This window comes from Neomonachus schauinslandi, chromosome 8 (assembly GCF_002201575.2).
Source record: "Neomonachus schauinslandi chromosome 8, ASM220157v2, whole genome shotgun sequence".
Taxonomy (NCBI): domain Eukaryota; kingdom Metazoa; phylum Chordata; class Mammalia; order Carnivora; family Phocidae; genus Neomonachus; species Neomonachus schauinslandi.
Genome location: NC_058410.1, coordinates 81040649 through 81055087, shown reverse-complemented (window position 1 = coordinate 81055087; position 14439 = coordinate 81040649). Strand labels below are relative to the sequence as shown.

General features: G+C 37.6%; 1 protein-coding gene and 1 pseudogene across 1 annotated transcript in view; both read left to right on the top strand.

Moving 5' to 3' along the window:
• The window catches only part of SENP6 (SUMO specific peptidase 6), a 115490-nt gene extending 114512 nt beyond the window's left edge, over positions 1-978 (top strand). The window contains exon 24 of the mRNA XM_021693054.2: positions 451-978. Coding sequence (XP_021548729.1) covers positions 451-660 — 210 coding nt within the window. The 3' untranslated portion in view covers positions 661-978. The remainder of the gene's footprint in view (positions 1-450) is intronic.
• A 10836-nt stretch (positions 979-11814) lies between these two features.
• On the top strand, positions 11815-12460 carry LOC110583636 (annotated as a pseudogene).
• Positions 12461-14439: the final 1979 nt, after the last annotated feature.

Sequence of the window (14439 nt, the reverse complement as noted above, 5' to 3'; positions counted from 1 at the left end):
TGAGGCCCACTAGCTGTAGTTTGCTGACCTTTGGTCTAGACTATAAGATCTTTAGGCAGGGCGCCTGGGTGGCTCAGTCGTTAAGCGTCTGCCTTCGGCTCAGGTCATGATCCCAGGGTCCTGGGATCGAGTCCCACATCGGGCTCCCTGCTCGGCAGGAAGCCCGCTTCTCCCTCTCCCACTCCCCCTGCTTGTGTTCCTGCTCTAGCTATCTCTCTGTCAAATAAATAAATAAAATCTTTAAAAAAAAAAAAAAAAAAAGATCTTTAGGCAAAAAACTGTCTCATTATCTCCAGTGCCTAGCATAATATCTGGCATGAGATAGATAAATCAATAACTCATTTAGTAAGTATTTAATTTTCATTTTTAACTCTGGACTGCTTTTTGCTTTTGTGATTGAAACTAAAATATTATAATTTTCTAATGTACATTTAATATTTTTATTCCCAGAATCCAATTCTCAATTTTGAACTACCTATGAATTTGGCAAACTGGTTTCCTCCCCCAAGAATGAGAACAAAAAGAGAAGAAATCCGAAACATAATTCTGAAGCTTCAGGAAGATCAGAGCAAAGACAAAAAGAAGCATAAGGACACTTACTCAACAGAAACATCTTTAGGTGAAGGAACAGAACAATATGTCAATAACATCTCAGATTGATCCATTTCTGATGCTTGTCAGTATTGCCTTCAGAAACTGAGTGACTTTCAACTTTGAATATAGACAGTAAAGAACTGAAGTGTTCACTACTCAGAGTGATCTGGAAATGTTAATGCTTGTATAAATGTCATATAATTAATTTCCAATGGAGTATGTATTAAGTAAAAGTTTGTAAATATGTTAATGAGGCCAATTTTTCCAGCATTTATAATTATTTTTTTCACTTGTTAGGAAGCTTTTGTTATGTATTTTCTGTTAATAGTACTTAAAACTGCAACTTCTAAACACAAAATAAATAAAAAGAAAATATTTATAGGAGGAAATGATTAATTTGATATTCTTTAGTGAACTTGTATTAAATTCCTTAGTGAGTGTGACATATTTCATGGGAATATTCAAGTATCTATGATAATCTTTTGACCTTCTGCATTTGTTCTAAAATAACTTGAAACATGAAAATATGATTAAATATAAGACATTTTGGACAAGAAGGACATCTTCATATGCTTGTATAGTGGAAAAAAATAACAGCTTTTTAATTCATACACTCCCTTGTGTTCAGAGAACCCCCAAAATGTAATATTTATAATTTTACACAAATATTTAAGAAGCAGTATTAAGAGAAATTCAAAGAAAAATAACCTTGAATTATACTACTAAATAATAATTATACTTTATCATACCTTATTGTCAAGTACATTTCTGAAGACATCAAAGACTCAGGTTAAAACTATTTTGGTAAGTGCAGCTTAAATTTCAAATATCCCATGTTACCTTTCTATATTATAGCTTAAAGTATGCTACAATCTGTGTGATATAGTTAATTAATAAACGTTTTTAATCTGTGTGGACACAGGAATTTAAATAGGAATTTACTATTTTTTGTAATGGCTTTTGCTATTTTTTCATTGCTCATTTTGTTCTCGTTATTTTGATAAACAAAGTATCAGATTTCTGTGCTTGAGTTTTTTAGTGTAAATTATTTTTACATGTAAAAGTACTGTCTTTAAATTAGTTGCATAATGCAGAAAAAAAAATCTACCTTGAATTCCCCTTTAAAAATACTAAAATGTGATGGTTTTGATGACAGATTTACAACTCATGTAGGGATTGTGCATATATCTGCTGAAACTCTTATTTTCAAATGAAATATTATACATTTCTTTTGAATTAACTTTGAGACTTGAAATATATATTTTAAAAGTCTTTTTTTTGTTAAATAATTTTAAAATGCACATATAACAAAAGTAGTTGAGAATAAAGTAAAGGCCATTTTTATCATCAGCAATTTTTCTTTAATCTGGCCAAATCTGGCAATGTGACCAACGTTTTAGGCTATTTTCTTGAATTTAATAAGGTCCATGGGTGTGTTTTTGGTGTATGGGGGTGTTGTTAAAAGAAAAATCTATTGAGACACACTCATTAAGGGAAATATTAAAATGTAAGCTTAAGGAAGGTCACCATTAGTGGTATCAATTACAAATTTGTTACTTTGAATATTTTAACATTTTTAATTTCAGATTACGTTATTTCTTTTTCAGGAATACCTTAGAGCTATTAGCTTAGATTATGAAAAAGTAAAATTAAGAGTTTGGGGCCCCTGGGTGGCTCAGTTGGTTGAGCATCTGACTCTTGATCTCAGCTCAGGTCTTGATCTCAGGGTTGTGAATTTGAGCCCTGCATTGGGCTCCACACTGGGCATGGAGCCTACCTTAAAAAAAAAAAAAAAATTAATTTTATTACTTACTGAATATGGACAAGAAAATGAAAAGTATTTTAAAAATCTGATAGCAGTAAGTAAAATTGGCATATTTAATTTTTTAATGTACTGAATTTTGTCAGAATTTGAAGATACTGAAAAACCTAAAGTATTTGTTTTCATTTTAATTTCTAGTGGTTACATTTGTACTCTTTTTTTTGATATGATAAAAAGATAACTTGTTTCTTGGGCCAACTCAAGTCAATCGCATTTTGACATGAAAAATATAGACTGATGTTTATCAACTTTCTAGAAGTAGGATATCCAGCTATTTAATCGTATTTCTCCCACCCCATGCAAAGTTCTATTTTTAAAAGTTATGCTAATGACTTTGGTATATGTAGACTCTTTGGAGACTGCCAGGTTGAGCTCCAAATTTAAACTTGAGACTCTTTGGTGTACATGCCCATTTCTCTTGATAATTGTGTACCTTGGTACTTCTATATATAGTTTAAAGTGGATATCAACCTTTTAAAATGTTATTAGTATTTAGAAGTTGTGAAACAAATTATACAGTTTAAAGGTTTGTTACTGGACACTGAAACTGCATGTTGAGTATCTGGTGTCTTAACTAATTAGATAGGTCTGTTGTATTTGTTTTCTTGTTGGATAGAATAACAGTTAATCATTTTTAGAAGAGTTTTAGATTACTTGCCATTAAATTTGTATGGGTCTTAGCTCTTGGTAGTTTAGGAGCAAAGGTGGCATTTCACTGGTCCTTTCCTTTTGATGTTGCCAAGATAGCTGAAAACTTAATGGTAATATTTCAAGTTCACATAAATTTAAATCAGTTAAGCATAGTAACCTGTGCTTAAAGTATTAATCAATTAGTGGGAGGTTTTATTTGAAAGGATAAAATAATTACCCATTTCTTAAGTCACCAAAATAAATTCAGTATTTTTTTCTTTAAAAAAACTATCTATGATCTCTGAAGACTGTAAGGTATAATATAAAAAGAATAAGTTTCAGTTTCCTAGAAATCAAAAATTTAACTTAAAGTCTTAGACAATTCACTGGACAAGAATAATAAAGAATATATTTTAATATATATGATTAAAGGTTGGTGGAATAATGCTACTAGAATATAGGGGCACCTGACTGTCTCAGTCGATAGGGCATGTGAGTCTTGATCTCAGAGTCATGAGTTCTAGCCCTATGTTAGGGGTAGAGATTACTAAACAAACCTACTGGATTATAATGATAGAAGAATAACTTGGTTAGAAGTAATAGAACCTTTAAGAGATGAGGTAATGTAGTGCTGTGTGTCTAAAAGAGATAACGCTGTAGCTTACTTTGAGAACTAAAGGAGAGGAATGAGATTACTTTAGGGGCATACTACAGACTGTCTAGCCAAGTTCACAGAGGCAGACCAGACTGTATTGGGACATGTAATCTACTAAAGAATGTTCTGAAATACTCCAGCAGGACTTTCTGGTACATTTGTTGGTTTTCCTACTCCCAGGATGAAGAAAAAAGGGTTCTGAAAACTGTTCTTCAGAACTTTAACCACAGAGGAAGAATTCGTTGATCAAATGGAACAAATGTGTACCTTGGGGAGAAGTAGTCCTACCACCTTAATTCTGATAAACCAGATCAAGGAATAATGGTAGAGTACCCTAAACTACTATTAAGGAAATAGAGTGTAATATACTCACAGGAGGATAGGATAGCATAGACCCATGGCCTGAAACAGAAAAACGTTAGAAGTTTAGAAGTCTTTACCATCTTCATTACAAGTAACAGTTAAACCATCCTTACTGCAAATGATTACAGTGAGGAACGTATTACCCAAAACAAGGATTTTTATCTAGAAATGTGGGAACTTTATATAATACACGTACCTAGGGTCTCAACCCCAGTAGTGCCATATATTTTCATATAATTTCTTGAGTAATTCTAGTATGAAGCCACTGATTTAAAAGGATCAATAAATATTCCTGACAGCTTTCAAGTTGCTGGTCCTAAAGGTAATAAGGATTGTCTGCATTTTCTGCTCTCGAATGCTTTAAGATACCATTTTAATCCCACCCACCCCCATTCTCATTAAGAACTTGATCGGTGAGGGTATTAAATTCCTGTTACTAAACCTTGGGGAATTATAAAGAAAATTACTAAGTTACTCAAGGTCTAGAGACTGGCAGATAACCTCGTTTTTCAAAAGTAAGTAAGTAGATTCTGCAAATTGTAAGATAAAACGCATCAACTCTTGATAAGATTCTAAAATGAATTTATTAAATGGCTGGCTTGTGAACTGTTAATGGTCACCAGAAGTTATGGGACAAGTCAAGGTTCTATATTTTTAATAGGATTCTGGACTAGTTGGTTAATGCAGCCAGACTGGCAATTCTCAAAATTATGTTTGATAACTATGGTTTTGAGGCATATTTCTAAGTTCTGTCATCAAATAAGTTTGGAAAGCATTTAAAGCAAGTTGAACTCGTTTCTTGGAGCTTTTAATTTGCTAATTTGCAGAATGATTAAACGAGGAAAATACAGAACACAGCATGCTAGATAAAAAAATTGGCTATATCTTTCTCTTTCTCTCCTGGACAGGTTTTCCAATCTTATTTATAAATACTACCCATCAAGAGACAGAATTAACTATTTGGGGTTTTTGTGAACTGAACTTTAAGACAAACTGCGTTTGAAACTTACCTGAGGTTTTTTATATTTTACTGATAGTTGGCTATATGATTTGGAAATTTGAAAATAGGTGACTAGTATCTTGGGGAAATGAAGTTTCATGAGAAACATTTTTCTATAATCATTGTAATGAAAAAAATACAAATCTAATTCTTGTATACATATGGATTTTTCTGGGAAAAAAGATTTGATGATACTAATCTTTTGTAAGATCATCAAGTCCCCTAAATTGCTATACAGGTAGAAATTGTGTAAAAATATGAAAGTGAAAGAGTGCCTGGCTGCCTCAGTTGGAAGAGCATGCAACTCTTAATCTCGGGGTCTTGAGTTTGAGTCCCATACTGGGTGTAGAGATTACTTAAATAAACTTAAAAAAACATGAAATTGAATTGAAAGATTATCTGGAGGTTTTTCCTTCTGTTTATATCTGAACCATTTAACTCTGCTGGCTTATACCTCCCCTGACTTCTACTCCATCATTTACTTTAGAATTAAACTGTAGGGACGCCTGGGTGGCTCAGTCAGTTGGGGCGTCTGCCTTTGGCTCAGGTCATGATCCTAGAGTCCTGGGATCGGTCCACATCGGGCTGCTCAGCGGGGAGTCTGCTCCCTCCCCCTCTGTCGCTCCCCATGCTTGTGCTCTCTGTCTCTCTCTTTCTGACAAATAAAATCTTTAAAAAAAAAAATAGAATTAAACTGTAGCAGACAAACTTTGTACCTAGAAGCATTGTTTTTCTTAAGAAATCTGTGCAAAAAAGTACTGTTTGTTAATACACTTTTATTATTTTTAATCCTTCAAATAACTGGAAACAAGTTGTTTAAGCCTGTTACAAAACTTATTACATTTATCCTAATTAGCTGTAAACATATTGATAAAAGAGGATTCTATCCAAAACAAATTAGAAAAGAAATTCTTAAATGTTGAAGAAACCTTTTAAGTACCTAGTTTGTACTAGGTGTTGGGGATTTAAAACAGGAAGCCAAACAGATACTATTTCCTTCCCTCATGGAGCTTCCTTACAGTGTAATGGAGACATTTGTTAATCAGCCTCACAAATTAATTTCAAATTAAGTGCCATGCAGGAAAAGCAAAAGTTACCAAGATACAGAACATCAGAAATTAGTGCAAAGGGCACAAATGTTGTGATCCGAAGGGGCACCTGCACCCCAATGTTTATAGCAGCATTATCCACAATAGCCAAACTATGGAAAGAGGCTAGATGTCCATCAACAGATGAATGGATAAAGAATGGATAAATATTCCTTTATATATATATATAAAGGAATATTATGCAGCCATCAAAAAAAAGTCTTGCCATTTGCAATGACATGGTTGGAACTAGAGGGTATTCTGCTAAGCAAAATAAGTCAATCAGAGAAAGACAAGTATCATATGATCTCACTGATATGAGGAATTTGAGAAACAAGAAACAGGATCATAGGGGAAGAGAGGGAAAAATGGAACAAGATGAAACCAGAGAGGGAGACAAACCATAAGAGACTCTTAATCTCAGGAAACAAACAAGGATTGCTGGATTGGAGGGGGATGGGAGGGATAGGGTGGCTGGGTGATGGACACTGGGGAGGGTATGTACTATTGTGAGTGCTGTGAATTGTGTAAGACTGATGAATCACAGACCTGTGCCCCTGAAACAAATAATACATTATATGTTAATAAAAAAAGAAACTCTAAATGTTGACAGGATCCCAATGGCAAGAATGAAAGTGTTGGAGGGGGCCAAGAATAATCACAAGCCTGTATTATAGTAATTAATTATGAATTACTATAGCTAGGGTATAGGATATAATTATGCCTATGATCATAGGAATGCTAAAACAAGACATAATTTGGATATTTCATTTGAAATGTTCCTTTTAGAAATGGGCAACAAGGGGTGCCTGTCTCAGTCACTGGAGCATACAACTCTTTTTTTTTTTTTTTTAATGATTTTATTTATTTGACAGAGACACAATGAGAGAGAGAAACAAGCAGGGGAATGGGAGAGGGAGAAGCAGGCTTCCCGCAGAGCAGGGAGCCTGATGCGGGGCTCGATCCCAGGACCCTGGGATCATGACCTGCGCTGAAAGCAGACGCTTAACGACTGAGCCACCCAGGTGCCCCTGGAGCATACAACTCTTGATCTCAGGGTTGTGAGTTTGAGCCCCAGGCTGGGTGTAGAGGTTATTTAAAACAAAACAAAACAAAACAAAAACAAACATGCATGGGACGCCTGGGTAGCTCAGTTGGTTAAGCGTCTGTCTTCGTCTCAGGTGGGTCCTGGGATCGAGTCTCTCCTCAGACTTCCTGCTCAGCGGGGAGCCTGCTTCTCCCTCTGCCTGCAGCTCCCCCTGCCTGTGCTCGCTCTCTCTCTCTCTGACAAATAAAATCTTAAAAAAAAACAAAAACCATGCAGTAAGAACAGGAAAGAATATGTTCCTTTCTTCCAGTCAAAACTTGGTGGTTTTCTTTATGAACAAATGATTATCAAAAATACTTAAATATAGAGGTGCCTGGTTGGCTCAATTGGTTGAGTGTGTGACTCTTGATCTCGGGGTCTTGAGTTCAAGTGCCACATTAGGTGTAGAGCTTACACGAAAAAAAAAAAGAAAAACAGAATTTAGTAATGTTAAAGTGAAGATTTGGAAAAATACTTAAATGTCAATGCAATATACAACTGAAAAATTGACAGAAGATGATTAGCTGAAGATATTATTGACAGAAAATTGATTTTAAAAAAATTACTGGGGCGCCTGGGTGGCTCAGTCGGTTAAGCATCTGTCTTCCGCTCAGGTCATGATTCCAGGGTCCTGGGATCGAGCCCCACATCCGGCTCCCTGCTTGGCGGGAGGCCTGCTTCTCCCTCTGCCTCTGCCTGCTGCTCTCCCTGCTTGTGCTCCTTTGCGTGCTCTCTCACTCAGGCTCTCTCTCTCAAATAAATAAATTAAATAATAAAAAATAAAAACAAAACAAAACAAAAAATTATTTATAAAGCATGTGAAACTACCAAAGAAAAAAACATTAAAAATTTTTAAACGCCCAAGTGTTATTCTTTTTTTTAAGATTTTGTCAGAGACAGAGCACAAGCAGGGGGAGGGGCAGAGGGAGAAGCAGGCCCCCCGCGGAGCAAGGAGCCCGATGCGGGGCTCGATCCCAGGATCCTGAGATCATGACCTGAGCCAAAGGCAGACGCTTAACCAACTGAGCCACCTAGTTGTCCCCAAAGTGTCATATTTTTAAAATACAAGCAATAAAAAGAAAATAAAAATAGCATAAAATATCAATATTCCATTGTCTTAACAGGAAAACTACCTCATCAAAGTAAAATTAAAACAGTTTTACCAGATCAATTGTTGCCTGACATTTCCAAACACGCTTCTTAGAGAAACTGTCCAAAGCACCTGTAACATAGCTGTGTTTTTATCACTTGCTCTCTTCATTCTGCCTCCTTCTGTCTTAGCTAATTTGGGTTTAAGGTGGCCACCTAATCTCAAGGAAAGTTAGTTTGTAGTGGTATGACCTACCAGATGAAAAACAAAACAAAGCCAATCAGATCTGATCATTGGGAAATTATATTCAAAGTAAGAAAAGCATTTGCAAAATGGAATTAGCAAAGAGGACAGTGTGTTAAAATGATCATTTACCTTATTTATACTAAGACGGTATTTTTTAAAAAACATTTTATCCTCTGAATTAAAGCTACATTTTGTCAAGTTAGGGGCAAGTTTGCATCAGAATCACCTGATGCACCTCCCCTCCAGTAACCTTCAGTTTGTTTCCCAGAGTCAAGAGTTTCTCGTGGTTTGTCTCCCTCTCTGATTTCTTCCTTTCAGTTTTCCCTCCCTTCCTTATGATCCTCTGCATTATTTCTTATATTTCACATATGAGTGAAACCATATGATAATTGTCTTTCTCTGATTGACTTATTTCACTTAGCATAATCCCCTCCAGTTCCACCCACGTTGATATAGATGGTAGGTATTCATCCTTTCTGGTGGCTGAGTAATATTCCATTGTATACATGGACCACATCTTCTTTATCCATTCATCTGTTGAAGGACATCTCGGCTCCTTCCACAGTTTGGCTGTCGTGGACATTGCTGCTATGAACATTGGGGTGCAGGTGCCCCTTCGTTTCACTACCTCTGTATCTTTGGGGTGAATACCCAGTAGTGCAATTGTTGGGTTGTAGGGTAGCTCTATTTCATTATTACTTTGATTTGCATTTCCCTGATCTGTAGTTTAAGTTTGAGCTTTTTTTTTTTGAATGGCTGCACCTATCATTTGTCCATTTTTCCATTGGAGTAGTAGTAATCTCTTTCTTTTTCTCTGTTAATACTTAAGCCTTCCACATATTACATTGTCATCTATTTATACGTGTACTTTTTCCTGAATTGTTTTTTTTTTTTTAAAGATTTTATTTATTTATCTGAGACAGAGAGAATGAGAGAGACAGAGAGCACATGAGAGGGAGGAGGGTCAGAGGGAGAAGCAGACTCCCCGCCGAGCAGGGAGCCCGATGCGGGACTCGATCCCGGGACTCCGGGATCATGACCTGAGCCGAAGGCAGTCACCGAACCGACTGAGCCACCCAGGCGCCCTACGTGTACTTTTTCATAATCTATTATTTGTCTATAGACTTGGTAGTGTATTTTTCATACCACAATTTTTATTTTTATGCATTTTCTGAGTTTTCAGTCTTGGATAACAAGCTCCTTCTTGACTCATGACAATACATATAGTCACATGTTTCTCACAAGATTTTTTTTTAATTTAAGTAATAAAACTGAAATTTATTTCTGTATGATACAAGAGATGCATGTGTTATATTTTTTTAATTTTTAAAAATTTATTTATTTGTCAGATTGAGAGAGAGAGAGCGAGCATAAGCAGGGGGGAGCAGCAGAGAGAGGGAGAAGCAGACTCCCTGCTCAGCAGGGAGCTGATGCGGGACTTGATCCCAGAACCCCGAGATCATGACCTGAGCCAAAGCAGACGCCCAACCAACTGAGCCACCCAGGTGCCCCCAGATGTTATATTCTTGAGAATTTTATTTTCCTCAAGATAGTCATTTGTGCCAGCATTATTTATTAAAAATCCTTTTTGATAGTAGAATAAATTTCTATCTTATCATGTTAAATCATATTACTAAATATTTATTTCTGAAATTTCAATTTTTTAATTGGTCCACTCATTACTTCATTATACATAATAACTGTAAGACTTAGTGAAAGCTGTAGCCAAAGCAAGTTTATAAACTTAAACCCCTTCATTATTAAATCCAAAAATGAAAAATAAAGGAAATAATAGCTCACATTTAAAAATTAGGAACAGGGGCACCTGGCTGGCTTAGTCAGAAGAGCATGCGACTCTTGATCTCAGGGTTGTGAGTTCGAGCCCCATGTTGGGTATAGAGATTACTTAAAAATAAAATCTTAAAAAAAAAAATTAGGAACAGAACAATAAAATACTTCTTCCCCAATTTAGAAGAGGAAATTAAGGAAGATAAAACTTAATGAACTAGAACTTCCTCCATACTACCATAACCTGTCACAAAAAAACTCACAAATGTTTTTTTAAAAGATAAACTCTTGAGCCTGATCGAGGAATAAATAATGAGATATATAATATAATAAAGTAAATAAAATAAGGATAATAAAATAAATAAGAGAAATAAAATGGAGAATAAATAATATTTATCTCCTTTAAATAATAAGAGAGTTATATATTGTAAGTTTTTATACATAAATCTCTTTAAATGTATGAATTCATTTTTCACAATGACTATATGAGATACGTACTGTCATTACTCCCAATTTACAGAGGAACAAATAAAGGAGAAAGGAGACATATCACAGATACAGAAAAGCTTTAAAAAGAGACATATTGGCAGGGGAGGGGGGGTTACTTCGGTGGCTCAGTTGGTTGAGCATCCGATTCTTGATCTCAGCTCAAGTCTTAATGTCAGAGTTTTATATCCCCAGCACTTAGCAGTATGTAGTACATAATAGGAGGCTGAGTAAGTAATTAATGGAATAATGGAATAAATTATGTAGAAGGCAAACTTATAAGGGTTCTACATAGTCTGTTTAATGCTCCTTTCTTCCTTTTTTATCTTATTCTGGCTTACTTTAAATAAATAGAGACATATAACATGACCAGAAATTTGAAAGCTTGGGGGAAATAAGTGGATTCTTAGAAAGTTAAAAATATCAGAACCGATTCAAGAAGTAGACAATTTGAGGCCCTGGGTGGTTCAGTCAGTTAAGCGTTGGATTCTTAATTTTGGCTGAGGTCATGATCTCAGGGTCATGAGATTGAGCCCTGTGATGGGCTCTTGACTGTTTAAGATTCTCTCCCTCCCTCTCCCTCTGCCCCTACTCCCTCACACCCCCCACTGTGCTCTCCCTCTCTCTAAAAAAAAGTAGACAACTTGATTACACTATGTACATTGAGAAGACAAGGGGTTACTGAGCTACCACTGAATACGAACAAAGACCCTATCAATTCTTGTATTTGAACTTTTAAACATTTAAATCTGAGATTATTTAAAAAATTCCAGGCCATAGAAATGGGTGAAAAACTCCCAATTCATTTATGAGACCAGCATACCTTTAATAAAAAACTCTAGTAAAGATGGTGTCAGAAGGGAAAACTAAGGAATTATGTAATTTATGATTAAAGATTGGCAAAATCTACTGCGCACGCGTGGCTTGTGAGTGGACGATCCCGGGGGTCAAGGTTATAGACAATTCGTGAAATGAGTGACTCTGATGATGACGATATGCCCCGGCTGTCTTCCCACACCTTAGCAGCCCTCCAGGAATTTTATGCTGAGCAGAAGCAACAAAGTGACCCAGGCGGGGATGATAAATATAACATTGGAATAATAGAACTGGCCGCTGAGCCAGTTTTGGTACAGTCAGGAAACCGCTTTGCGACTTGCGAAGGAAGCGATTGCAGCTGCTGGAGAAGGTGGCAGAATAGCCTGTGAGAGCGCCCCCCAGTGTTTAGCAGAAACTGAGAGCCCTACACAGAGAAGATTTTCTGTATACATCTTTGAATATGACAAAAGATTTGCTATATACGGAGAGGAGTTTATCTTCTATGATTACAATAATCCATTGGATTTACCTGAAAAAATTGCCGCACATAGTTTTGACATCGTAATAGCAGATCCCCCCTACCTTTCCAAGGAGTGTGTCAGAAAAACATCAGAAATCATCAAGTATCTGACTCAGGGCAAGATTCGGCTGTGCACAGGTGCTGTCATGGAAGAAGAAGCAGCAGAACTTCCTGGCGTGAAGATGTGCAAGTTTATTCCAAAACACACCCAGACCCTGTGAAATGAGTTTCGCTGTTATGTGAATTATGATTCTAAGCTAGACCATGAAATCTAAATGCAGATAGTAATTTAATATGTAAAGGATCCTGTGTGACATTTCTCGCTTATTATTTCCTTGGTAGATTGAAAAGTTATAACCTCCTCCCCTCCCCTGCAAAGTGGGGCTCTCCGTGGCCTAATTTTCAAAATAAAGAATATAACATCTCATTATGACTTCCTCACTGCAGGCATCTCTAGAACTCGGGATGCTTTTGCCAACTTGAATCCATAGAATTATAGTGGGAAGAAATCTTAGAACTTATCTAAAATCTGCTCTCCTCACCTAAGAACAGGTAAAAAACCGAAGTACAAACAGCTTAGTGGCTTGGCCGAGACCTGAATTAGGACCTAGGCCTCTGCCTCACGCCGTCTGCCCCCTTAACACGGGCCCGTTCCGACTCTACCCGGACCGCTGATTGTTCACAGCAGCTTTCCTGGGGTGTCGTAGGACTTGTGAAGGGGCCCGTCATCTGCTCCAGCCCCTCAAGGAGACACGACTTGCCTCCATGAAAGAAGTTGAGAATCCTTGGAACTAGTATCTGAAAGCCTCCTCCTCGCCCCGGTTCTTGGAGGGACGACAGGCACGTAGCCCAGGTGCCCTCTGTGCGCGCACCGCCCCTGCACTCTCGGCTAAAGCCACAGCAATGCTCCAGGCGAGAAACTGAAACTGCCATCTGCAAACCAAACACAACAGCAAAAAGGACGTGAGAAGCATGCTAGACTGTTCTATTTCAAAAGTTATCCATCATTCATCCACACCACCGCACATTACTGATACCTGCAACTTGGATGGCTTTCAAGGGCCTTGTGCTGAGTGAAAAAAGCCGGTCCCCAAAGCTTACATACTGTGTTTCTATTGATGTAACATTCTTGAATGGAGAGCAGATTGGTGGTTGGCAGAGGTTAAGGGGGTGGGGGTGGGGGGTGGGACCAGAAAAGGGAGATCTTAGGGGAAGTGGAGCTCTTGTGCATCTTGATTGTGCAGTGATTACACACAACTCCACGGGGGGCACATTACACAGGACCCGCACACGCACGCAACACTGGTGAACTCCGCGTGAGGTCTGTGGGTGGTGCGCAGTGTCCAGTTCCTGGGGTTGGTTCTGTGCTTGGTCAAGATGTTCTCATTGCGGGCAACTGGGTAAAAGACACACAAGACCTCTCTGTAGTGTTTTTGCAATTTCCTGTGAATCTAGAATCATCTCAAAATAAAAACTTAAAAAAAAGGGGGGGGGGTGAAGAATAACACTTCCCCACCTCAGGTGACTTGCTTTGCTAACAAAACATGAAAGGAAGTGCCAAGCAGAGCTTTATTTTCTCTCTGACATGGTTACCAGCAGTTTTCCACACACAAGCAGGTGCTCGAGGGGAGCGGTGGGCCTGCAGTGGATGTGGAGGGCGAGCAGGAAATACACGTCTGCTTTTGAAAATCAGAGACTGGGGATGGTTACTGCAGCGAAAACCCAGCCCGTCCTGGAGAGCCTGGTGCCCTGGCGCCAGCGCTCAGGAAATGGGGCTTGGGGGGGGGAGGGCTTGCTCCCGTCTGTTCTTTCTTAGCCTTCGACGGTCCTACTTTGGGATAATTTTTAATTTACTTTATTTATTTTTTTAAAGATTTTATTTATTTATTTGAGAGAGAGAGAGAGCACATGAGAGGGGGAGGGTCAGAGGGAGAAGCAGACTCCCCGCTGAGCAGGGAGCCCGATGCGGGACTCGATCCTGTGACGCCAGGATCATGACCTGAGCCGAAGGCAGTCGCTTAACCAACTGAGCCACCCAGGCGCCCCTAATTTTTAATTTACTTTAAAAATCACTGGGTATTTTTATGAGACATTTATATTTTTATCAGTATATAAGCACCTGCCACATGTGAAGTATTCAATAAATGTTTGTTCTTTAAAAAAAATTTAAAAAAAGATTGACAAAATCTAAATAAAACATTGGCAATTAGAATCCAGTAATAAGGAAACAAGTGATAACCAAGTTTAGGGATGT